The sequence below is a fragment of the Lissotriton vulgaris genome, chromosome 1_1 (genome assembly GCF_964263255.1).
Source record: "Lissotriton vulgaris chromosome 1_1, aLisVul1.2, whole genome shotgun sequence".
Taxonomy (NCBI): domain Eukaryota; kingdom Metazoa; phylum Chordata; class Amphibia; order Caudata; family Salamandridae; genus Lissotriton; species Lissotriton vulgaris.
This window is the reverse complement of record NC_141685.1, coordinates 1,407,993,755-1,408,021,455: the sequence shown is the minus strand read 5'-3', so window position 1 is coordinate 1,408,021,455 and position 27,701 is coordinate 1,407,993,755. Positions and strand designations below refer to the sequence as shown.

Here is a 27,701-nt window from a genome sequence, read left to right as displayed (position 1 = left end):
AAAGCACACATGTTCCCTCAAATAAGTTTTCTTGTGATCTAGGGATAGCTTATATTGTGATTATTTGACTTAGATGTGTGCACCTATTCAAAAATGTTTCTCAGTGGCTCTTCCCTACAATTAATGATAATGGAGAATATGACATCTATTTATGTTTGCCTTTTTGTAGCTATCAACCCAAGGAGATGCTAGCCAGGTCATTGGACCACTTACCGATGGACAAAGACGGAATGTCGCAGTAGTAAATTCGCTTTACAGGTTGCACCAGTCAGTCCTAAAGGTGAGTGTTTACTAATACTATGTCTCATCCATGAAATAGTGAATAGTGGGAACCTTTTTTCCTCATTACATTAATTTAATATTCGTTGATAAATTGAACCATATAGAGTTCTTGGTCAAGTTTTCAAGTGCATTTAAGATACAGTTGTGTCTCTTATTTGGCATTTGATGTTTGCTGTGTTAAAAAGAAAACGTCCATACTAAGTTTTGGGCCATCCAATAGCTTTTCATTTAAAGACAAAAACATGCATGTTGTGAAATGTGACCCCTTTGCACATTTTAAAGTGGTATTCCCCTTCAAAATAAATTACAGTTTTACTGAAATTTCCAAAGATATCTGACCAGTGCAATCTTAACCTAGTCATTCAGTGTTACTAGGTGGCACTGCCAGGATGATGACTATTTGAACTGAACACTTGCCGCTGACAAATGCTGTGATCTAAAGGTCACATGTTTGAATCCTGGCATGGCAGACTGCATTCCACCCTTTCCTTCTTCGTAGGTAAGCAAATTGAGCACTATAAATTGGGTTATAGTAATATGTTTTGTTTACATACTGGATTGGCAGAAGTGTGCTATGAGCACTATACATTATTGCTTGAATATGAGGAGGTCTAATTGACCACAAGAGGGATTATTGCATCTGTGGACCTGTAATATTTATTAAGTGTGATGTTAATGTAAACGCCTTCTCACAAACAAAACCGTAAAAATATATACCACCAAAATCAACTTTACAGGCAGAGATTTAGGGAAAGGCACTTATATTACCATAAGATGTTACATGTGCAAGCAGATACGTTGTCTCAAATGATGTATTCACTGTGAACAGTTCTTGTAGGGTGCACTGTAATAAAGGAACCCTAAGACATTGCCACAGATACAAGGTTTCTTGAAGGAGCTCTTCGTAACAAAGCAGCAAGTTTCCACGCCAGAATTGCAGCAAAGAATGGGTCTAGTTCAACAAATTATACATTTAAATTACCAGTCACAAAAAGGTACACAATAGCAGGACTTGGAGTAGCAAAAAATGTACAACTCATCCGCTGGATAGAAAATACATCGACCAAAATAACTCTGTTCAAAATAGTGATAATAGATCTGTTAGACCTAACATCATTGGCTTGAGTCTCTCCTCCATCTTTTCTGTTTGCCTCCATTGTTTTACGATGTTTTTGCTGGTTAATGCTTTGGGCACTGTGCCACTGCTGATCAGTGCCATGGTGCAAGTGCTCCCTATGTTAAATTACTGTATCAATTGAATTCCATGTTTGGCTTATTTGGTTTACTGTCAGTCCCTAGTCTAGCGCACCAGGAGTGCCGGGGCTTGTAAATACAAATGCTGCTCGTGGGCTTGCAGCACGTGTTGTGCCACCCACAGGAGCGGCCTAGTAAAAGTATGTCTGAGGGTCTGCCATTGCCAGACCCACGTGCAGTCTAGTACTGTCACGCTGACTGCGCAAGTACACCTACTTGCCAGTCCCGAAACCTTCCCTTAACTTCATGTTAGTCACCCCTATGGTAGGCCCATGGGCAGGGTGCATTGTAAGTATAAGGTAGGACAAGCCTGACCAAGTTGGCATGTCCTAATAGTGAATTACAGCCATATTCGTTTTTCACTATTGCAAGGTAACCTGCTCTCCATTAGTTAGTATGGGCTGCCGGGATTATTAATGCTATAATCCTAGCTGGCTCGGGGAGCATGGTGCAATGTCGAGTTTGGTATCCCTGAACTAGGGTTTCATAACGCATCCGTTTGGGTGGATGGTTTTTGGACTCCGGGTTTGAAAATAGCACTTTTAGAAAGTGTCTATTTTCTTGTCTAACCATTTCTGGTTTCTGCTGGTTTTGCGTGTGTGTGACAGGAGCTGGGTGGCTCCAGAGGTCTGAATGAGTCAGTGTGGGATGAGTGGGACATTTGCGTTGAGAGTAGGGGGAGAGTAGTTGCTGATAGCCTGCCCTGCCTGATACAATGCTGGCTCCACCTCCTGCCAAGCGACTGATGGCTCTGTGCCTGCCATGGACGATCCTAGCCCCACCTCTTACCAGGAGGCCGATAGCTCTGCTCCTGCCAGTGACAATGCTGGCTCCACCTCCTGCTGGGCGTCTGAGGACCCAGCCCTGCTCAGTGTATAGGCCAGGTGCCTCTGCCTGGCTCCACCCACAACAGACCCAGGATGTTGGGAAATTCCCCTGCATGGACAAAGGGATCAAAGCCAAAAAGGGGTATAAGAGAAGGACCCCATAACGAAGAATTTAGATCACTTCTGACAAGGAAACCGGAACCAATGACAAGAAGCCTGCTGATCCAAGGACTTGCCTACCCCTTCTGCCAGTGTGCTGTTTGCTGGGGGGAATCCTGCAGTGCTTCTTTATTTTTTCCAAGGGACCAGGAGAGAGAAACTGTGTGTGTACTCTCACGCTTTGCTAAGAAAATCTCCAAGGGCTGGAAGAGTGCCAGTCTCCTGCTGAAGTCACAGGGCTAAAGGACTTCATCTGCTTAAAGTGCTATTTGCTGGAACCTGTGAATCCAGCACCTCTGAAAGAACCAGCAATCTCGGCGCCGACGGACGACGCCGAATCCAGCTCGACATCGTGAGTAACGGCTCCAGTGTCCCGCTTCCTCGACGCCGGCCGCCGGGCCTGATCGACGCCAGCAGCAACGCCAGTGAGTAGTGAGTTCGGCTCCAGCTCCAAGGGACCTCGTGTCTGCACCGCTGCTGATCGCATCGACTTAGTGCCCTCTCGACGCCGTGAGCGCTGCTCACTCTTGCAACAGCATCATCGACATCGACGACTACTGAGGCCAGATCGACACCGACGACGCGACGCCGGATTGCTCGACGCCGCTGATCATCGTGTGCTTCAATTTCCTAAGGTACTGTGTTGGTGGGGGTCCGTGTCACTCCGGGCTCGATGTAGCGCTCCTCGCGGTCGACGCTGAACCTTTGGATTAACTTTGCCTCGACGTCGTGTAGCTCCCGTGTGGGTTACATTGTTGCCAAGAACTGTGTTCTCAAGAAGAAGAGTTGCTTTTGATACGAAAGACTTTGTGCTAAAGAAGAAACTACATTCGAACTATTACCTTCCCTTCCAAGAGTATTTATTAAGATTGTGTATATTTTTGTTGTTATTTGGTCTTGTGCTAAGCCTTATATAAAAATACTTATTTTTATAATACTACTGTGTCGTGTCCATTTGTAGTGTATTCACCTTATTACTGTATGTGGTCATAAATGCTTAACACACAGCCTCTGAGATAAGCCTGTCTGCTCTGCCAAGCTACCAAGGGGGTGAGCAGGGGTTATTAAAGGGTGTGATCCCCTTGCCCTGACTAGAAAAGGTGTGTCCCTATTTGTCAGAAGTGCATACCTCTGCCAACTAGAGACAGCCGGTTCTAACAAGATCCTAAGTGAGTTCATATATATATATATATATATATCCTAAGGTAGACTTCTAAAATAACATTTTGCAAAATGAGGCCCTTTGTTTCAATCTAAGAAAGAGCTGACTGAGGATAGTCTTTTCAGCAAAGTTGACTGCAGTTCTAAATCAACATTCATTAGTGGCCTTTTGGGGAGGTTTACACAGACCTCTTTCACTCTTTCTCTGCATCTTGTATGGACAAGAGTTGAAATGAGAGTCCTGGATTCAGCTCCAAGCTTTTAAGCTCCTCTGGGTACACTGCTGGTATTTATGATTACTGTTCTTAAGACTTTACCACTGATCCTTATTGACTGTCCTCTCTCCAGGTAGGGGAAATGTCTGACCTCTCGGACACATCACGTCATAAGTAGCAGGATCTTTATCTTCTCTTCCTGGTAGAATGTGGATCTGCCTTCTCTGATCAAACATGTTCTTGGATACCTTGAGTATGAAGCTGAAGACCAAGGACTCTTTTCTTGCAAATCCACTTCAACTCTAAGTGCACTTTAGTGCAGCTCCTGAACTTTGCTTTGGCTCTCCTTGGTATCAGAGGTACAACCTTTCCTAAAACAAACTCCCCTGTCTCTTTTGGTCCTGCTGGTATAGCTAGTTCTGTTGCTAGAAGCCCACAGAGGACTGTAAGTAGTAGGCAAATCTCCAGTGTACCCATACCCCAGTTTTCCTTACTTCAAAAAAAGCCACATTTATGGAAGCTGGAACCAAGTTCAGACCCAACACTAGTTCTTGTCACCACAAACAGCTAAAACTAAGCAGGTAGTACTACTTAGACACAGTCTAGTCTAGGTCCTCAACACTCTATCCATAGAGATACTGACAGAGAAGGATGGCTTCTATGCACTTGCCACAGTGCCCCTTCCCCTCTAACGTCAGTCCTCATCATCAATAGGTTCGAGATGTTGTGAAGCCAAACTCTTGTCTTGAGTCTCTTTTTATTAAATGTTTGCGATTCAAGGACAACTCTATCACTTGTTTTTGAGAACCTCTCAGCTAAGTGTGTTGTGATAAAAGCTTTCAAGAGGTGCGATGCTTTCGTCTCCCACATGGACAAAGACAACGTTTTTGAAGATATAATGCAGAATATGGATCAGTATGATGTTCTCTCTCTCTCCCCCTCTCTCTCTCTCTCTCTCTCTCTCTCTCTCTCCCCCTCTCTCCCTCTCTCCCCCTCTCTCCCTCTCTCTCTCTCCCCCTCTCTCCCCCTCTCTCCCCCTCTCTCTCTCTCTCTCCCTCCCAGAAAGGTTAATTTGACAGGCTGTCTGCCATACTTGTGGCACAATTTTGACAGGAATATCTTCCTGTGTTCATGCTGTGAAAAGGAGGAATATTAGTTTATGTTTAACTTTCACTGATGTAGTGGGGCCTTGTTGTAATCTGCTCTTTCAATGCATTAACGAGCATGACTAAGGTCTTGGAACTTTAAGCCAAGGACCAAGTGGACATTTTTTCACCTTACGTCCATCTGAAAGTCACTCCAGGGAGCTGGAGTGACTTATGGATGTTTCCTGAAGGCAAATACCCCCTGATGCTACATCCTCCAACTCCCTAAGGTTAATTACAGCAGACTTAGAGGTTGTTGGTGGTGGAGATCGGTTATTTAGAGAGAGGGGAAAAGATTAGTTAATGGTAATGAATGGGTGAAGAGAGGTGCAGGAAAGTAATGGACAGGGGTATTTGAACATTTTTGCAGTTCTGCAATGGTTATGGTGAAATACCTGCTGCCACTTCAACACCTCTGTTAGTTAACCTTGTTAACTAACTAACTAACTATTGGACCACCAGTTGGTGGTCCAGTCACCTACTACCTCCCGGGATGTAGGAGCATATCATCCGATCAATGGGTGCTCCAGATTGTGGCACAAGATTAATGTTCATTGTAAGCTTGTCTATTCTTCAAGGGAAAGTTTAGGCTCACTTAGAAAATAACAGGAGTAACAACCAGTTTCCAATTTCTGAAATTGGAACTCTCTCTATCACTCCCTTTGCTAATACCAGAAAAGGATAATTGCCCTCGTCCCATTTTAGCTCTTTGTTCTCTGAACTTCTTTTTTAAGAGAGTACAAGTTCAAGATGCCCCCTCTAGCTCAAGTTCTATCTACCCTGGATCCGGGAGACTGGATGGTAGTGTTAGATCTGCGGGATGCGTATTTTCGCATTCCCATCTTGCAATCTCTCAAACATTACCTGCGTTTTCAGGTAGAACAGGAGCATTTTCTGGTTTCCGTCCTCCCCTTTGAGCTGACCAGTTTACCGTGGGTGTTCACAAAGATGATATCAGTGGTTGTGGTCCATCTAATGAGGTTGGGACTACCAGTATTCCCATATCTCGATGACTGACCATTGAAGGCTAATGGTTGAAGGTGATCTCGCTTCAAGCAGTCGCAAACCATCTGCAGACGATGGCGATCTGTTAATATAGTTGCTTGTTTACCACTATACTCCTTCGCAGAGGCTCTCTTTCATTGGAGTTATCCTAGATAAGGTGTTGTTTCGAGCTATACCTCCACCCAAGTGAGTCCAGGGCATTTGGGCTATGATCCCGATGTTTCAGCCTGCAGCCTGTGTCTCAGTGACAGTGGTTCTGAGATATTTGGGATCTCTGGCCTCCTGTATCCTGCTTGTGGACCATGCCAGGTGCCACCTGTGGGCTCTGCAGTGGAATCTGAAGCATCTGTTGCTCAACACCAAAGAACAAGATACTTACCTCCAGTAACTCCTTTCCTGGTAGAGACTCTCCCAAACTGCTGATTTCTCACCTGCCCTTCCACCTCCCTGTTCCATGGAGTGGTCTCATAAAAATCAGTTTATAATAAGATTAAAGTTTTTTAAAGTTTTCACCAAAAGTCCTTCAATGCTGACTTCTTAAAGCTCTACCTCTTTTGGTACGGACGGAGTACAGAAAGAAATTGGCACAAGCAGGTAATGTATACGAGAATTGATGTCACAGTCGCATGAGATGGAGCAGCTCAGGGAACCATGACGTCACACAACACCACCTGTTGACGCTGGAGGATATTTCTGCAGAAACGTTTCTGAATCCAATCTGACATCTAGGGGCTTTCAAAAGGTGGGGAATCTGCAGTTAAAGTCCCTACCAGAAAAGGCATTACTGAAGGTAAGTAACTTGTTCTTTACCACCTTTCTGTCCTTGGTGTGTCCTGTCCCTTGGTGGTGAACCGATCCACCAGGGGCGTTTGTTCAATAAATAAAGCACATTCAGTTCCCTCAAAGAAGCTGCACAATAGTTGAATGGCTTTCCAGCATGCTAGAGCCTCCCGCTTAGTCACTAAGTTGCTGTTCTAACCCCCCTTCCATTACCTTATTTCAAAAGCTACCACATCTTCATAGCCACCCTACACTTTTAGAAAAACTGCATTTAGACTGCTCTTAGTGTCTATCACTACTATGCTTTGGTCGCATGTATTGAATACCTTCACAGAGAAGCATTCATAATATCCTTGTTTATCTCCCTGGATGCTTTTTCACCATTACCACCCGATACAGATTTCTTGCACACTATAACAAAACTCCCATAGCACTTTTTGCACAAAGTGAGACACAAAATTTCCTCAGACCAAAGAAGAATCTCAACGGATAATTTCTTGTAGGACAGGCAGCTTCTCTTACAGCCTTGGCCATATACTAAGTCGAATCAACCTCATCCTTTGGCACTTAATAACCCAGGAAGCAGCATCTCCAACCTGTGTTACATTCCAACAAATACAGTGACGTTTTAAGGCATTGGTAAAGTAGGCAGTTGCCAACGGCCCTGTCCTTCCAGAAGAGGCCCTAGTATCCCTAGTAAAATGATCAGGGTAGGTACAAGAGTATCCTTCTCTTTCTGTCTTTCTCTCTCTCTCTCTCCATCTCTCCTCTCAGTTTCTTTTCGGTCTTCACCTCTCTCTGCCTACCTTATCTTCTGTCTCTCTTTATCTGTCCCTAACTCATTACACTCTACCTTCCAATGCAGTTCTCTTTCTCTAACTCACTTATTTCTCACTGTCTTCTCTCTCTACTGTGTTTACCCTCTTCAACAAAGGCTTATGAAGAAGTTGAGACTACAGTTTGTTAGATTAATTGATAGCAGATGAAGGAATAGTGATACCCCTGGATCTTTGGTAAATTCGGAAAGGTTTCAGCTGGAAGATTGTTGGGATTGGTGCATGAGATCCATATTGGTGTGAGTGCCATGAAGAACAGGGTTAGGGAGGAATTTTGTGGTCTGCATTTAACAGCAAAAGACACACAACTGATGGACAGAATGCAGAACAAATCAAAACATTAACCCCCAGTCAAGAGATCTGGGTTAAATCCATCAATCTTTTGCTCACCATGCCACCCGAGTTTAGACCTGGCCATATGCAAATTAGTCTTGACCCTGCACCTCATGGGAACAGTCCAGCCCAAACTGCCAAGTCAGGTCCTTCCTGGGGACGGGTATGCCCAGACATGGATGCCATGCTCTCCATGCCACTGGAGTAAAGCTATCCTGGCTGATAGGGGGTGAAACCCCGAAATTGGTGCTAGGGTGCTTTCTTCCAGTCCTGGGAGGACCTGGCCTGGTAGTTCGGGCTGCACTGTTCCACTGGGCGCTCGGTCAAGACTGATTTGTACATGGCTGAGCTCAAACTCGAATGGCAAGAAAGCGATGGACTTAGGCCCAGATCTGTACTGGGGTGAAAATTTGGCATTGTTCTGCATTCTGTCAATAAATTGTTCTTTCTGCATTGAACAGGTCAGTGGAACGCAAGCTGAAGCCACTCTACATGGTATCTTCTTGAAACAATATGCCCCTTCTTGCTTAAGAAAAGAGGCAAAGTTACACACGTTTTTGGAAGGTCGTTGTTGGGTTGGTAAGGGACCAACACAGACACCAAGTTGGGGAAAAGAGGGCTTTATTGCCTTCAATAAAGTTTTTTGTCTTAAAGTCAGACTTTCAGGAGCCTGCTTTACAAATTCCACTTTTTGGTAGGGGCTTCGTTCTCTCCTGGACTCTCTTCTTACTCGCTCCCTTCTGGACTGTCGGCCGTTTCCAACGGGCTCCTGTTCCATATAGCAGGGAACACAAAGACAGGAACACTTTGGTCAGTTTCCTTTTTCCCCGTTTTTAAATTGCAAGGGAGTGTAGTGAGGGAACACCCGAACACATGTTTTGTGCTCGTGACCTGGTTCCGATATGTGAAACGTGGCGTGCTCAAATCGTGGGTGTGTCCAAAACGAAAGATAATAATTTTTTTAAAACGGAAAAGTAGAAAGGTGAGGACGCAGCCTCTGGAGCTACGGGGGTGCTCTGTCCCGCCTCCCCACCCAGCCCGTGAAGCGAATGCGTACCTGTACAAGCCACGCTCCTCCAGGAGCGTGGCTTGGCGGGGGTTGTTGGCCTCCTGGCTCCTCCGGACGGCCTCGGTTCCCAGCTTCTACGTCCTCTTCTTTCTTCCCTGGTCTTGGGTATCCGAACAGTACCACCGACTTGCCTTCTGTCACGTCTCCTTCTTTGGGGTTGGGCCACACCTCCTTCCGGGATTCCCTCTGGGTTAAGAACGCGTAGGCGGTGACGTCACAGGCGGAGTCACGTCTTCTGGGCTTCCCCATTCATAGATACTTCCCTCCAGCGTATCGTCGAGACAGGATGTGCTTCTGGTTTTGGTAGTCCAGGGGTCCTGTCGGGAAGAAACGAAAGACACAGAGGGATGTTTTGCGATCCACCAGTCCTCATTATCAGTGCTATTAGGTAAGTTCTTCATATCACAGTTCGTCATGTCACAATCGTGAACACCACTACATAAATGCCATCATTTTGCTAATATTTGGCAAGATGTGGTGATCTAACCCAAATATTGGTGTCAATGTCTCATACGTCCACACACGCACATTAAGTAGACAACTAGCCACAATCACTTAGAACTGTGTATCTCCTCTAATGTGATTTCCTTTTAAACTTAATCAGACAAACTTTCTCCATTTCTTTAAAAATTATATCTGAAAGAAACACGTTAGTGTTAGATTCCTTACCTTAGAATATCCCCAGGCGTCAGTCTGGATCCGGAAACTTTTGCGTAGCAGTACCCTTGCGCGTCGGTAGGCGTCGTCTGCAGGCGTCTCCTGCGGCTCCGCGTCCGTCGTTGGCGTCGTGCGCCGTGATGACGTCGCTGGAGTATATAGACGCCGTCTCCGCGCGCTGACGTCAGTTCTTCTTTTTTCCGCGCCAGTGGACGCAGATCTGAAGAGCGGTACCCGGTCTTTTGACCAAGTTATTACTAGTATTTTCTATCTTTGTGCCTGGTAAGGATGCCCGGTTTCAAGAATTGTGACGGTTGTGACCGCACGATGTCGGTCACGGACCATCACCGACTCTGTCTCCGGTGCCTGGGCCCCGACCACGATGTCGACGCCTGCGTCGATTGCCGGGCTCTGACTAGCAAAGCTAGGCGGGAGCGGTCCCGCAAGCTGCTCGAGCTCCGGGTGTCGGCCCGCGTCGAGAGCGGTCTCGGTCCGGCCGGAGGTCCAGGGAGCGTTCGAGGGAGCGGTCGCGGAGCCGCGCCGGACGCTCCGGAAGTCGACATCACTCGTCGGGTTCGTCAGGTAAGAGACACAAGAAGTCGGGGCGTCGTCATCGTACCCCCGACTCCCCCCGACGCTCGCGCGATGCGGCCGGGGGTTCGGGTGACCCCAACCCCGCGGCTCCGCGAGAGTCGCCGGCGCGGCCTGCCCCATACCCTCAGGTCCCTGGGCAGGGTGCGACGCCTGAGGAGATAGAGGCGTTCCTCATGGCCATGAGGGCCCTCTCTTCTCCGGCGGGTTCCACGGCGCCTACGGGCCCAGTGAACCCGTCCGGAGGCCCTAGCGGTTCAGCTGACCCTACCTCGACGCCGTCGGATGCTCCGACACCGGCGCCGCCGGCGGCGCCGACTCCGGCGCCGCTAGGGCTTTCGGGATCGGCGCCGGATGGACGTCCATCCAATCCGGCGCCGATTCCATCGGGGTTACCCCCGACGCCGCCCCCGTGCGACGCCGGTTCCTCGGAAGCCGGCACCGGGGCTCCGGCGCCGGCTCCGGGCGGCGCCGTCCCCATGCCCTCACCAAATTAGGACGCGGAGTCGGACCGGCGTCGCCCAACGCCGGGCTCGACGCCGATGGGGCCTGTTGACCCCGTGGAGCCGGTCTACATGGTTGACACCGACTATGGTGATGATGTAGAGTACGGTGAGGGCTAGGAGGGGTCTGAAGACCCTCTGTCACGCGAGTGTCAGTATGACATGGACTGGACAGGTGATTTGGGGGACGCCAGTGGATTAGATGACTCTCCTAACCCTGGCTTTGTCTCTCCTCCTTCCGTGGCATCAGAGGAGGGAGCTGCCTATTCAGTGGTGTTGATGAGGGCTGCCAAGGCCTTAAACCTTGAGCTCCCCGTCGCGGCCGTGAGGCCTAACATCCTCACTGAGGTCTTCAAACCGCGGTCATGCCCACAGGAGCCTCTGCTGCCGTTTAACGAAGCCTTGTCAGACGTTCTGTCGGGCACTTGGTCCAGGCCCTCTTCAGGTGCGCCTGTTGATCGGAACGTGGCCAGACGCCACCGTCCTTGTCTGGACGACCCCAAGTTCCTGTCCACCCACCCCACCCCTGAGAGTCTGGTGATCCAGGCCTCTACCTCCCAGTCCGCATTCCCGTCGGCCCCGCCCGATCGGGAATCCAAGAGGTATGACCAATATGGCAAGAAGGTCTTCTCGTCCCTGAGCTTAGGACTGCGGTCTTGCAACACCGCTTGACTCTTGGGCCGCTACACCCACTCTGTGTGGGATACGGTCGCGGAGCTGCTGCCAGAATGCCCCATGGAGGTGCGGGCAAAGCTCGGCAAAGCTGTAGCTGAGGGCCGAGATGCAGCTAGGTATTCTATTCGATGTGGTCTTGATACGACCGACTCGCTAGGCAGAGCGATGTCCACGACGGTGGCGATTCGTCGCCACGCCTGGTTGAGATCCGCCAACTTCTCGGCAGATGTCCAGAATACTTTGATGGACATGCCGTTCGATGGCTGTCATCTGTTTGGTGACAAGGCGGACCACGCGCTGGAACGCTTCAAGGACTCCAGGGTCACGGCCAAGTCCTTGGGTCTCTCGACCCAGCGCCAGCAAACGGGTTCGTTTCGCTCCTTTCGTGGCCAAGGAAGGGGCGTCCCCACACGTGCTGCCAGCCACGCGCCGCAACAATCTTATCAACGTGGTGGCGGCCGTGGAAACCGCCGTTGAGGCGGTCGGGGTCAAAGGCGGGGTCAGGCCACATCCCCCCCCCCGCAGCATCTGCCTCAAAATCCTCCTAGTCCGTGCTTTCAGGCCCACGTGACGCCAGTGGGTGGCAGGGTTCGCCATCACCACGCCCGCTGGCGCACGATCACTTCGGACAGGTGGGTGCTGCAAATCGTCCGAAGGGGCTACTCCCTCCCCTTCGAGACAACTCCTCCAGCCATGCCACCGCAGAACCACCGTGTGTCGGGGGACCACTTGCAACTTCTGCAGGAGGAAGTTACGGCCCTCTTGGCCAAGGGGGCCATCGAGCGCGTTCCTGGGCCAGAAGTAGGACGTGGTTGCTATTCCCACTATTTTCTGGTACCCAAGAAGGACAAAGGGGGCCTACGTCCTATCTTGGATCTAAGGAACGTCAACGGCTTCCTCCGGAAGGAGAAGTTCAAGATGTTGACTTTGGCTCAGGTCTTGGCTGCCCTAGACCCACAAGACTGGATGGTAGCGTTGGACTTGCAGGATGCGTATTTTCACATCCCCGTCCTGGCGGCCCACCGGCGTTACCTGCGGTTCACCGTAGGCCAGGAGCACTTTCAGTTTATCGTGCTCCCCTTCGGCCTTACCAGCGCCCCACGGGTGTTCACAAAGGTGTTGGCGGTGGTCGCGGCCCATCTGCGCAGGTTAGGGGTTTCAGTCTTCCCCTACCTAGACGACTGGTTGTTGAAGGCGGGCTCGCCCCAGACAGTCGTCCACCACCTCCAGATGACGGCAGACCTCTTGCACGGCCTGGGGTTCTCCATCAATGTGCCGAAATCACACCTGTGTCCCTCTCAAAAGCTCCTTTTCATCGGAGCGGTTCTGGACTCGGCGCAGTTTCGGGTCTATCCTCCGGAACGGCGGATCCCGGATATTCAGGCGTTGATTCCCATCTTTCAGCCGCTATCCCGGGTTTCGGTCAGGTTGACGCTGCGGCTGCTGGGGCTGATGGCTTCCTGCATCCTTCTGGTGCATCACGCCCGGTGGCGGATGCGGGCTCTGCAGTGGGACCTGAAGTTTCAGTGGGCCCAGCATCAGGGCAACTTGTCCGACCACGTCTTGATCTCGGAGGGCACTGCGAGACAACTGCAGTGGTGGCTTACGGACCGCGATTGGGTCAGGGGCAAGTCCCTCTCCCTTCCCCAACCGGAGCACGTTGTCGTGACGGACGCGTCCCTCCGGGGCTGGGGAGGCCACTTGGGAGAGGTGGAGATCAGAGGCATCTGGTCTCCGGCGGAGTCCCGGCTCCATATAAACCTGTTGGAGCTGCGGGCGATTCGTCTGGCACTGAAGGCATTCCTCCCCTTTGTCAACGGGAGTGTGGTGCAGGTGTTCACGGACAACACCACCGCCATGTGGTACTGCAACAAACAAGGCGGGGTGGGGTCGTGGACCCTTTGCCAGGAGGCTCTGCGCCTCTGGCAGTGGCTGGAACGTCAGGGCGTGACTCTGACGGTTCAACACCTGGCAGGTTCTCTGAATGCCAGGGCGGACGAACTCAGCCGTCGGTGCTCGATGGATCACGAATGGCGTCTGAACTCGGACGTGGCGCAAGGTCTCTTTCGGCAATGGGGAGAGCCTTGGTTAGATCTATTCGCCACAGAAGAGAACGCGCAATGTCATCAGTTCTGCGCGTTGGAGTTTCCAAGACGGCACTCGCACGGCGACGCCTTTCGGCGCGAGTGGAGTTGCGGTCTGTTATACGCCTTTCCGCCTATACCACTTCTGCCCAGAGTGCTGAAGAAGATCAGGCGCGACCGGGCCCAAGTTATCCTTGTGGCTCCGGACTGGGCTCGAAGGTACTGGTATCCCGAGCTACTCAGCATGTCAGTCGGTCCCCCGATCCGCCTGCCCCTTCAGGAGGACCTTCTGTCGCAGCAACAGGGGACGGTCCTCCACCCGAACCTGTCCAGTCTCCACCTCCATGCTTGGAGATTGAGCGGCGGCAGTTGAGGCCATTTGACTTGCCTCCTGAAGTCTGTAATGTAATTCTGGCAGCCAGGCGTCCCTCCACGAAATCGGTATACGCCTGTCAGTGGAACAAGTTTGTGGCATGGTGCACAGCAAAGGCTGTGGATCCCCTTTCTGCCCCTCTCTCCGAGGTTCTTCTGTTCCTTCTCTCTCTTGCCCAGCAGGGCTCTGCTCTGGGCACTATCAAGGGCTACCTTTCTGCCCTTTCAGCCTTCCTTAGGCTTCCTGATCAGCCTTCTTTGTTCAAGTCCCCAATTGTAACGAGATTCTTGAAGGGCATCACACACATGTATCCACCTGTTCCGTTTGTGATGCCTCAGTGGGACTTGAACCTGGTTCTAACCTTTTTGATGTGTGCTCCCTTTGAGCCCCTTCATTCTTGCCCTCTCCGTCTCCTGACTTTAAAGACGGCTTTCCTGGTTGCCATCACCTCTGCCAGGAGGGTGAGTGAGCTCCAGGCTCTTTCTGTCAAACCTCCTTTCTTGTCCATCCATCCTGACAAGGTGGTTCTGAGGACTAGACCTTCTTTCCTGCCCAAAGTAGTTTCTGCTTTTCACATCGGGCAGTCCATCACCCTCCCTTCCTTCTTCCCGCCTCCGCATCCTTCAAAGGATGAAGAGCGGCTCCACCGTCTGGACCCAAAACGTGCGCTTTCATTTTACATGGATCGCACACGCCAGTTCCGGGTGGATGACCAACTGTTTGTTGGCTACGTGGGTGCGAAGAAGGGACGGGCGGTACACAAACGGACCATCTCTCGGTGGGTCGTTCTCTGCATCAAAGCGTGCTACTCTTTGGCTCGGAAGGAGCCTCCTGTTGGGCTGAGGGCCCATTCCACTCGGGCCACGGCGGCTACTACTGCCCTGGGCCGGGGAGTCCCCTTGCAGGACATTTGCCAAGCGGCTACGTGGGCCTCGCTGCACACATTTGCGAGGCACTACTGCCTGGACAGTCAAGTCCGGAGGGATGGCTTCTTTGGCCGTTCTGTCCTCCAGGACTTTCTGGTGTAGGAATGTATTGGTTCGCAGACCCACCACCGGGGTTGGTATTGCTGGGGTATCTATTCTAAGGTACGGAATCTAACACTAACGTGTTTCTTTCAGATGAACAAGTTACTTACCTTCGGTAACGATATATCTGTAAGAAACATTAGTTAGTGTTAGATTCCTTACCGAACCCACCCATCCTCCCCGTTCTGCGAACTGATACCTAGGGTTAAGGACATCCCTTTCAGGGCCCTAGTTTCAAAAGGCACCAGTGTTGGTTCTCTCATGGCTCTGCGTCTTCTGGCGCGGAAAAGCTGTGTGCAAAGAACTGACGTCAGCGCGCGGAGGCGGCGTCTATATACTCCAGCGACGTCATCACGGCGCACGACGCCAACGACGGACGCGGAGCCGCAGGAGACGCCTGCAGACGACGCCTACCGATGCGCAAGGGTACTGCTACGCAAAAGTTTCCGGATCCAGACTGACGCCTGGGGATATTCTAAGGTAAGGAATCTAACACTAACTAATGTTTCTTACAGATATATCGTTACCGAAGGTAAGTAACTTGTTCTTTTGGACAATTTATTTTATTTTCCATATTGCAATTAAAAAAACTTCACTAGGGAGCATAGATTGACTCTGGAGCAACATGGATATTTTCACTGCAGTCTGTAGGATGTCCGAAGGAAATTAATAGTTTGACTATGAACCTGAAGCTGTGCTTCTAGCTCAATAGTTTCTTTGTTTGTGATGAAGAGTGTGTTTTTCCTGCTCCTTCCTCTGTCCATGTGATACATTGCAGAGGGTCCGAATGGACTTCTCTGTGGAGTGGCATGGCTGTCCGTCTTCCAGCCTTGTCAAATCTACTGGTAAATATTCTGGATACAAAGAGTTAGGCTGATGGAACTAAAGTATTGATGTTGCTGATGAGAAACTTCTCAGCGTGAATACTAAGGGAGTCGTCAATGTAATGTGATACCTTTTTGAAGTCAAGCAGAAGCAGCCCTCTGGACAGAGAGGTAAAGAAGGAAGACCCTGTGGCCCTCATTCCGGGTTGTCTTTTAATATGAATGAACAAAGTGCACGAGAGCTTCTTTTGCACCTTTTAAATGTTAACCCTTTCAGTTAGTTGATCCTTGATCATCTCATCTTGAAAGTCTCAGTACTTGCAAGCCACTGCTAGTGTTTGAAGGGTAAACATAATAATTCACATATATGCCCTTTGAAGAATAAGTGTCTTTAATACGATATTTATGATCTGTGTCCAGTCACTGTGTATTTCTCTTCCTGATGTGATATATGTTTGAACTTTCTTCTTCCAAAGGATCAGGTATTTTATTTCTTTCATATGTACTTGACCACCTGGGTTTCTTGATTGGTCCCAAAACCTTCTTTACAGTGATCCCAATCTAACAATGGTGCCCCATGTGGTGAATTAAAAAAGGTTGAAATGGTAACACATTCTGGAGTCTAGCATTTTACTATTTAACCAAAAACAACTTCCAGGATTTCTCTACAGTCATGCTGATGTGGCATGCAAACAATCTTCCCAATAATCAAGACCAAAATGACTTGACAAGGCCGCTGTCCCCCAACCAGCAATGATCCAGGAATGCATTTAGTTACCCAACAAAGTGTTCCAAGAGCAACCCCCACTTGAAAGTCATTTGTATAGCAGCTTCTAGTCTTGCTGTATTAGTATAAATGTGAAAGCATGCAAGTCACAACATGAACACAGTCCACTTTAACCTTTAAAGGCCATCTTGAACATGAGCACGCACCAGGCACAGAAGGCGTGCCTGTATGCGTGTTTTCATATCTCCTAGGCCCCATGCAGTGCATGAATATTGATGGGACACACTCTCCTGTAAAGGAATTATGCTCCAGTGTGTGTTGTTGTGTCACTGTGATGGTTGTGGAACCTTTAAAGATTGCGAAGTTACATCACCTATTAATGCACAATCCTGTCTCGGGCAGGCACATTTCTCCAATTCAGTTTGCATGAGGGATACATTGTGTATGTTCAAAGGTAGCCGACACTGGTTACCGGTGGGCACTTAGAGCACTTACTCATGGGGACCAAGATTCTTTTTTTTTTCACCTCCCACTGAAGGTGAACCAGAACATTTACCTTTTCCTGTTCCTTCAGGGCCTACGTCCTAGACTCAGCCCTTTAACTACCACAGGCCATCACACGGTTTACTGTGTCCACCAGATCTCTGATTTAATAGACTGCTCTCTTTCCACTCTCGGCACAGGTATTGCAGCTTATTTGTACGGTGCCTCTAGTACTGCTTATAAAAATCCATCTGACATGAGTGCACACACTTCAGGACACTCCTAGGCCAGACTGATATATTCAGCAGAATGGGCTGCACTCACATTTTGCCAACAACTAGAAAAGTACTAGTTTGTTGTGCGCTGCATTCTGATTGGCTGAGCAGTCAGGGATCCCCAACTTACATGATGCTGGTGACCGTGCTAGAATCTGTATCATGGCCCTTCTGAGACCCCAGAGTTATTAAGGTGCAGTCAGAATTAGTGTGCAGCACTGTTGTGAGGGAGATGTAGGGTTGACAAGTGGCAGTTGGAGGCAAAAGGGAGAAGGTGAGACAGGAGCACAAGAACTTAAAGGGGGCAGGAGGAGAGTCCGCCAATGACAGAATACCAAGGTTAAGGATAATATTGGCCTCAAGCAGGCTACAGATGAGAGTCATATTCTTTGATAGTACTTAGTCCCTCTGACCGAGACCAAGTACATACCTCGAAAAGAAGCCCTAAGCTCAGGAGGGCCTTAGCATCTGGATGACTTGGTCTTGCTCATTCATTTGAAGATCAGTTAGAGAAAGTACAGTTGTAAGGATGAGGGTTTGCTGTTGATTACATCAGCTTACCAATCCTCAGACCACTGACCACCAGATCTTTTTTCCTGCATATATAGCAACACACAGGTAGGTTTAGAGCAGTTGGAGGCACAGCCTTGTGTTCAGAGTCCTGGGCGTCATTTTTTGTTATGTTATTTTGACACCATTTCATTCAAGACTGTTTAGTGCAGTGGTCAGTGCAAGTGATGGAAAATGGCTACTCCACTCTGTGTCTTAAGGTGTTGCAGTGAGGAACCTGGGCAGTTGCTGCCTAAGAATACTGCTTGGCACCAACATTTATTTATTTACAAATTAAGCACTGGTATCCTGGAAACACTTGATGTATATGTACACGTGCAGCACTGCATAGGAATCCATGGTTCTAGAAATAGACTTGTGCCAAAGCAGGTAGGTGGTGCACTACTAAACCTCCAACACTGGTGTTTCAGGGTTCTGAAGAATGCGTAAGGGAGGGCACCATTGCATATTTCAGCAATGTCATATAGAAGGAACTAGACTGCTAGTGTTGACAGTTTAGTGATGGCCTCATCAGAGTAGTTTGTCATTTTGCGTACAGAGGAGCCTGGCGAAAATGTTTCAGCATGTGGAAGTAGGTCACCTACGTGATGTCAGAAACTTGCCAACACTGAAAATGAACAATCTTCCTGGTGTTGATTCAATATGTTTATTAAGGAAATACCAGAGTATTTGGCACTCCAGACAAGCAATGCCTACTACTTGAACCCCCGCAGGACCTTTCACATTCCTTAACAACTCCCAACAGTTCCTTGGTAATTATGTGACGAAAGAACCCAACAACTGTTGAATAGACTTATTTTGTAATCATGCATAAATGTTCCATGCTAGATGCCAGGACAATAACAATCTCGCCATTAGAGATGATTTAACAAGTCCCTAGCACTATCTGCTAACACTATTTTGGGGTTTACCTGTTTCAGAAGAGGGCGCTAAATGTTCATTTCCCTTCCACAACGTCGACTGGGATATTAAGTTTCTAGACTCATTGGAGCAGGGCAATGAACTCTTGAAAAGCATTGGTGGGATCATGTTGGCCTGGGTTCTGAGTTTATGGTTCTTGAGTAGGACTTTTGAGACACAATCGATCTTGTTAACTATTCAGTTGTCTTTTGTTTATGTCTTCCTCAGCTTCCACACTTTCTGGTGAGCTACATTTCTACCTTGCCTCTTTGAAACATGCTATCGAGGTCCAGACTTATTGCTTATTACTCAATATCCTGTCTTCCATAACCAGGCCAACATTATAATCTACTGACAGCTATTCCTGTCTTTCAGCAAGGCCATTAAAGTTCCCATCATGTAGAGTTCAAATAAACTCTTAGTTCCCCTGACTCCACCTACAAAGCCTTAAAGAGTTCTTGTGAGCTGTAGAAGAGCAACTTAAAGATTATTGACCCATGAGGCATTGATGATTCAACAAACTAATGTTACAACAACACACAGTGTCTTCGACCTCTTATCCATCAAACTAGGAGTTTGTGGGTATCAGCTAGGTCTTTTCTCAGGATTGAAGTGTACAGTTATAGTAGATGTTTGTGTTCTGCAGGTGCATCTTAACAGATAGAACATTGAGACACAAGCGTGCAGCAATGACGACACTACACAAACCAGGAAAGCGGTCTGGCCAATTGGCTGGTGTAGGAGTCGGCCCGAAAAAAGCATTGATGCTTTGTGCAGGAAGATGACATGCCACTCTAACAGGACACCATTAGGAGGATGTGCCTCCAATGAAAGCATCTCAGACAACCACCCTCTGTCAGCCTTACTGACAATAACGTAGCTGGTGTTCCTTGTCTTGCCAGCAGTGCCCCGATGCACACAATATTCCTCAGCCACATTGGCATCTCAGACAACCCAATGTCAGCCTTACCAACAATAATATGACTGGTGTTCCTTCTCCTGCCAGCAGCGCACAGATACACACAATCTGCCTCAGGGCATTGTCATCTCAGACAATCACCCAACGTGACCCTTACCATCAAGAATATGACAGGTGTTCCTTGACATGGCAGCAGTGCGCAGATACACACAATATGCCCCAGCCACATTGGTATGGTAGTGCACCTGAGAGTGTGGGCCAGTGGGTTCATACTTGTAGGGTCGGTGGCGGGATCACTCATTCCAGATTTGTACTCTCTCCTGTTCCATTTGGGGATCCTCTCCACACAGTGGTGATGAATAATGGAGCATTATTTAGTACCACTGAGAGAGAACCATGTAGCTAGCTGACAATTAAGTTCTGTGATTAAAACTACTTTTGTGGTGAATGTACACTTTACAAATCGCATATTAAGTTTTGGTATGAAGTGCTACTGACTGCGATTCACCTTAATCATATGACCAGTTTGGTTTTACTTATGTAGGGCTCCGCCGAGCCATTTTGTTACAAAATGTACTCTTTATAAAGTCCTTCCTTCCTGTGTTAGTGCATCTTGGTATTCCATCGTATAGATGATAAGTTTAAGAAAAATCTCATGCTTCACCCCCACCATGTCTGAAGCAGAAGTAGTGCTCATCGAAAAGCTGGGGAAAGATCCCTCACTCTGCACATCTTACCGACCTATTGCCCTTTTGAACACTGACGCGAAGATCTTTACAAAGATCCTCGCGAACCGTCTGAAGCTTTACCTACCCGCCATTATTGACCCGGACCAAGTCGGATTTATCCGCCACCGTCAGGGGGCAGACAACATACGCCGCATAGCCCATCTCATCGAAAAGGTACTGCACAGAAATATACCAGCCTTCCTGGTGTCACTAGACCCGGAGAAGGCGTTCGATCGAGGGTGCTTCCTTCGGGAGGTCCTACAACGAATAGGCTTCGGCCCGACTATGATCTCCAGACTGATGGCCCACTACACTTGACCGTCCATGCGTATCCGTGTCAATGGCCGCCTCACCCCCCCTATTCCTACACACGTGGGGCACCAGGCAAGGCTGTCCGCTCTCCCTGCTCCTTTTCGCCCTGGTGGTGGAGCCTCTAGCAATTGCAGTGTGCCGATGACCCACCATCTCTGGTATCCCTTTTGGGGGTTACGAGCATAAGATTTCCTTATTCGCTGATGACCTTCTTCTCTCTCTTACCACCCCGACCACATTTCTTCCAGCAATAGCTTCACTTCTCCACTCCTTCGAAGAAGCCTCTGGCTTTAAAATCAACTTTTCCAAGTCCCATGCCCTGAATCTTACCCTCTCGCCCTTGGAGACCCAGGGGTTACAGAATCTGTTCCCTCTGCAATGGTCTGAGAGTTCGATAAGATATCTAGGACTTGACCTGACTCTCTCCTTATCTTTCTGGACCCACGCTAATTGGCCGACTTATAGACGCGCCATACGGGAAGATATACGTAGGTGGAAAAATCTCCCTCTCTCCTGGCTGGGGCGAATTAACACAGTTGAGATGTCTCTCCTTCCAAAAGTGCTATACTTATTTCAAACCCTTCCTAACCCAATCCCACAAGCAGATATTCAAACTCTCCAATGAGATTTAAGCTTTTTCATATGGGGCATGGGTCGCCCCCGCTTCTCCAATAAAGTCCAGATGCTACCCCACAACCGGGGAGGATTAGCATGCCCTAATCTTCTGGAGTACTACTGGTCCTAACATCTTCGCTATATCTCGGAATGAGTTGTCAGTGATAGCGAAAAACACTGTTTCTGCATGGATCGAGCTGTTTCATGTAGGTTTTTTAGGGACTTAGCTCGGCTTCCACGAGCGACCCACCCCCGTAGTGCACAGATAGCCACTCCCACAAAAAACAGTCCTGGACATATGGGACAAACGTGCAACATCTTGAGGCCTGACCTCATTCACATCCCCCAACGCCCCTATAGCACATAACCCCATGTTCCCGCCTGCATGTCAGCCTCACGCCTACATGCCCTGGACGGAGGGAGACTGTCGCATAATCCAGGACTTATTTCATGAGGACACATTCATCACCTTATAGCAGTGCAAAAATAATTTCACGTCACAGACACCTCAACAATGCTGTACTATCAACTTGGCCACTGGCTGCTCTCCCCCGCATACATGCAAGGAGCGACAAGGCCGCTTATCCCCTTTGAGTCTCTTGTCCGGGCTTTTGAGGGTTCGAGGGATTTGATCTCTCGCACATACAAAGTGCTACAACACTCGCGTCAGCTCCAACCCCACACATACCAAAGACAACGGATATAGATATAGATGCTGGCGGGGAAGTCTCGCCGGTGAGCTGGTATCGACTCTGGCATGATATTCACAAAATCTATCAAAGTATTCCCCAATGTGAGTCGGCCTACAAACTCATGACACAGTGGTACTTTACTCCCTTTCGCATCCAGAAGATGGTACTGGGCTTCCACCAACATGTTGGAGATGCCAGAGCGGAATTGGTGACTTCAGCCATATCTGGTGGTCCTGTCCCAACCTGATGCTTTTCTGGAAGGAAGTCCTTAGCCATATTGAAGAACCAGTGGGATTCCCTATACCAAGCTCTCCAACGGTGACCTTGTTAGGCATTAGACCCTCACAGTTAGTAGCCATGACCCATTCAGACTGGCGGCTAATTGCACAGATGTTAGGGGCAGCAAGACAGCCCATAGCCCTTTACTGGAAAAAATCTATGCCTCCACCTATCGCGACATGGTTTCTTCTCCTATGGCATGTCCTGGCCCTGTAGTTACTCTCCGCCCCCCTCAATCATGCAGACACCAAATTCAACCACACCTGGCAGCCGCTTATTCAACACCTATCCCAGATAAAGAACTCTCGCCTTGCTCCCCCGTGCCGTTGAGGTCTGCAGCTCTTTGAGAACTCTCTCTTGCCTTTCTCAAGAGGAGCACACAAACAATCTCCTCCGCCACGGGATCCTGATGAGGTCTCTTCCCCCCCTATTGACACTCTGAGCACATCTCTTCCTCCCTGCGCCCGGTTTCTCCCACCCCCGATACCTGGTTTGCTAAAGTGTTCTTTAACCTGAACTCTCATTAGCAATGTCTCCGCCACACCTGTATATACACACTTATTACACAATACACTCCCTTGAATTTGTCTACTCAAGACCCCCATACACTTTGTCCCTCACCCGCGGTGGGCCTCTCCTAATAGGGTGCCTAATAGACCTTCACACCCATTCATACCCCGGTCCTCCCCTGGTTTTTGCTGTAAAGTACAACTCTTGCAAGTTCTTACAAGTGTATTATGTTAATTGTGATGAATATTGTTTTTTGTTTTTTTTAGTTAAATTTACTTTCAAAAACATTTGAAATAAAGAAAAATCTCATGATGTAAAATGGAAGCAATTTACCCTGTGACAGTGGTTCTCCAGTGAGGATAGTACTTATTCCTACATTTCAGAGCTGGTATACCATAAGACTTTTCAATTTTGAAAGGTGGAAAGAAATATTTACCATTTTAAAAAATAAAAAAAGAGTTTCGGAATCATACCTGATGCAGTGTATTTTTAATAGATTGGGAAGGTAGGCCTGTTAGGGCCATTACAGAGCCCCTGTTGCTAGAAACTTAAAACAGAGTTTTATATAGCACGAACTTGACCCGAAGGTATCGGTTATCAGAACGCTTTACATAGCACCAGTTATGTTACATGAGGACACATTTGTTTTTTTGTTATTTTTGTTTTGTGTTCATTGCAGTAGCAGCTGACATGCATGGAGAGTAGGTGGTAATAAAATAAAAAATTAAAAATGGCACTTATTTCCTGGCTTGCTAACAACGTCCTCCTTGCTCGGGGTTGTATTCTCTCCTCGAGGCTCCAAAGCAGGGCCCAGGAAACTGCACTAACCAATTCTGGTGATGCTCTCATGCTGTTAAACATCATGAGAGTAGCGTCCGGATTGGAGGGAGTGGCCTCTCTCAGTGCTCTTTAGAGCACTGGAGACCTGTGGTTTCTCTAGTACAGCTGTCTTAGACAGCTAGGTTATAGAGGTTTCAAATGTGCATGTCTGGATGGCCATCACAAGACAGCTAGCCAAAAAGACATGTGGATTTTAAACTTAAGTGCACAGCTTGCTGCTGCCACTCAGCAGCAATAACCCCACCCCATTCTGACATTCGGTGTAGGACAGGTTGCTGAAAAATAATTTTTTAATAAATAAATGTTATTACCATTTTAATTTTTCATCTCTGGGGCTTTTCTGTGGGTATTATTTAACGGGGCAACTCTCCTCTGCTCTAATGTAGGAGCCTCTCCTGGTTCATTGCTTATTTGCATCATTCAAGTGTTGCGATTCTCTTAAAATCGTTATGTTTTTCTGGTCAGGGGAGCCAGCAGTGATATTTACGCTTAACACCCCAATGACCCCCAGTTAAATAATCAGCAAAACAATAGGTCTTGGGGCCCCTACAAAGTTGTTCCTTGGGTCACAGCACTTCAATGAGACACACAGGATGTGTATCCTGGCTTTAGAGAGCTGTGTTCTGTAACTGTGTTTGATCTTTGATGCCCAGTAGAAGAGAGAAGGATGCAACCCTATAGTTGGTGAATTGCATAATGTACATCCAAGAACCCTGGTCGAAATTGCAGCATCCCCACTTAAATTGTGCAAGCCTCAGCACAACGCTTTACTTCTCTATGCATCATTTTCTTTAACCCCTTAAGTGCTGCTGACGGCCAATGGTCGTCAGCAGCGCTACCTCCCCAGTGCTGCGCACGACCATTGAACGTCCATTCAGCACTAGTTCTAATGGACAGCGCAGCACTGGGGAGAAATGTTTACACGCAGCTAAGGTGTTAACCAAACAATTTGTGAGCACATTGAAGTAATTCATTTATGATCTGTGCTCTACAGTAAGGTTATCATAAAATAGTCATGCTTCACATTAAATAACAATATTATAAACAGAATACATGAAAAAACGACGTTTTGTGTAATTCCTGAGAGGACTTTAAGGCATTGGAGTATTCTTGAATGGATTGTTTAAAAAATATTACTTTTAATGAATGCCACTCAACTCAGGGATATCATATTTACTTAACAAAGGCACTCAAAATGTTGCAAGATGCACTTTTTTATTTTAAAATCATTGTCTTTTTTTACTGATATTTGTTGCCTTATTACATATTTTGATGATTCAGCTCGTGCTTTGGCTGTATGAGCAAAAACTGCTGGTTGAGCTCTTGCCAAGGCTGTCCCTGTCTTCCCCAGAAATGTAGTGTCTCCTACGCCCTTGCTTGGCAGATTGGCCTGGCGGCTCATAAAGGTTTCAGCCAGGAGCGCCCAGATGTTACATTTTCCTTTTTGAGAATGAACTGGCAGGTTTTCCAAATATGCTAATATCACAACATGGTGCCCAGAAATGAGCTCTGGTGCACCAAGCTGTATTAAAGCATTCTCATTAACGGGCAGATAATGGGGACTTTCTTCCCTGCGCTCTTCACCTTCAGCAGGTCAATTGTTTAGTAATGGATCCAGACCCTCTTGAGAAGTGTTGCAGCCTTGCCTCGCCTTAGTCGTATATTAATTACATTGTCTACTGCATATCATTCCTAGTTTTAAATTGTTAAATGCATCCCCTGTTAAAGACCGATGGGACTTGTTAGAAGGGCGGTTTTTAGGTCGAGCCTGGGCAGCACATGCGTTGTTCTGCGCTGCATGCGGTATTCGATTATGAATGTGTAAGTCCACCCACCGACCGCCCATATTTTTCATTGGCTTTTGTAATTGGCCCTTGTAAATGGTGGCTTCTGATTAGTTAACAGGCATGTTAGGCCCTCCTTAGTACCGCCTTATCTTAATTTGTAACCTCCCATGAGGATTGGCCTTTTTACTTCAGTTGATACACAGTATGTCTTTAGTCTGTAAACACTATTTTCTTAAATACGTTCCTCTTACTGCAGGCCTGACATACTTTCCGGCAACATTCAGCACGCTATGCGTTTTCACATTCCAAGCATCCTGTGGCAGTCGAAGGCTCGCATTTACAAGAGTTTGAGCTATTGGCATTGTAGATGACAAGGCCTTCTATTTGTGCTAATTATCAAAACATAAGTAAAAGGCATTGTCATTTACAATGCCAATAGCTTACACTCTCACAAATGCGAGACCTATTGCATTGCAAATGCTTGTTTATTGTGTAATACAGCCCAAACTACATGAATGGAGTAAAAAATCAGAGCAGCGACGTGAAGCGGACATAACTCCTCCATTCATTCACACAGGTTTATATGCCCAATCCTGAAGTAAAATAAACGTGTGCGCATTCACAACGGCTTGACGTCGTGCCCACGGGAGGAGAGCATCGCCCGTCTCCTCATGTCGTACGTACGTACGGCCGCTCTATCCAGAAGGCTGGGGGGATTGAAGGCAGGCCGCCGAGTGAAGTGCTGGCCGGAGACGCTGGCGTGATCAATGAACCGCCCTCCGCGTCCTTGTACGAAGCAGTCGGCATCAGTGAGATATAATTAGAGATTGCAGGTGCCACCGGATGACTAACGATTGGCAGCGCTGTACGTGCAACGCGCCGCGGCGCAGCGAAAGGACACGCACAGCGGACTATTAAAAATGCATGATCCGCTCACAGTCTTTACTCATTCTGGCTAATATTGTTGAATAAATTACCCACATTACAGCGAGAATTGATTTGTTTTATACACGTATTGACGCTCAGCCTAGCTAGCATTCATGTGGACATGTGAAACAGCAGTAGATCTATTTAGAGCACATTATTAATTCAACATTCCGTATTGACACTCGTGGCTGCGCCTCCGTGAAGTGTCTCCAATCGCAATGTTTGCTAATATTTTATTCAAGCTACTTGCCTTGGTTTGTATGCTTGAGAACAATAATTGTAGATTTCAGGTTGCCAAAGCACTTGCTCTTCAAATATTTTAATGCAGAAAAATAGTAGTAATATTTAACATTAAGAGGAAATGCTCTGGCCAACTTATGGCTTCTTTTCGAGGTCTCAAATCGTCTTGAACATAGAACTGTTTTTAGAGGATTTCTTATGGGAAGGTACATTTTCGTGTCCAGGTCCAGCCCAGACCTGACACACATTGGATCAAAAGCAGAACTCTCATGTAGATCATTCTCAGTCTCCACCAGGGTAATTTGGCTGCTGTACATAAAAAAAACAAGCATTTACAATGCAATAGGTCTCGCAACTGCGAGTTTTGGAGCTATTGGTATTGTAAATGGCAATGCGTTTTTAAACATTAAAAGGCATTGTTATTTATAATAGTAATTACCTAGAGTGGGGGATGTGCCTTACGAGCCACCGAGGACACATCCCACACGAGTAGCCTCGCACACTTTGTCTCGGCAAGATTGTTTGCATAGAGGTGCGGGTGACACCTTAAGCAAATCGACTTTTAAAGCTAATCACAGTTGCATTGTGAGAATTTAAGTTTCGTTTTTCATCGTGAGTGTAGATTATAAAAAGCTAGAATTGGGCTAAGGTCACCCACATGGCGATGGGTAAATTTGGCAGCTCCGTTTCAAATAAACTGCCTTATGCTTAAAAAAAAGTATTTTTGTAAAATTGAGATTTGTTTTAGATAGCATGGATGCAGTCAAGTCGCCGTCTAATTGCTGTACAAAGAAATCATAAAAACACTGTGAAAAGACATAAATACATGTATCAATATAGGGGTGTTGCTAAGGTGCTATGGGGTCTAATACAATGCAGTGTTAATCAGAAAGAAGCATGCATTCAGAAGTAAAATGGGGCTTGCTAACACTGTTAGGCATTTCATACACACATATGCCACAATGACGCAGCCTCCTACTCAAGCCCTATGTGACAATCTTGCAGCATTCTTCATTAATAAAATTAACACCATTATTCGCAATTTGAAGTCCCCCCCCCCCCTCGCTGGGAGGTTCCAACAGCCCGGGAGCCAGCA

At 47.6% G+C, this 27,701-nt stretch overlaps 1 protein-coding gene across 1 annotated transcript in view; it reads left to right on the top strand.

Moving 5' to 3' along the window:
• The window catches only part of COG5 (component of oligomeric golgi complex 5), a 1,241,975-nt gene that overhangs the window by 1,140,513 nt on the left and 73,761 nt on the right, over positions 1 to 27,701 (top strand). Inside the window, exon 15 of the mRNA XM_086929720.1 lies at positions 170 to 280. Coding sequence (XP_086785846.1) covers positions 170 to 280 — 111 coding nt within the window. The remainder of the gene's footprint in view (positions 1 to 169; positions 281 to 27,701) is intronic.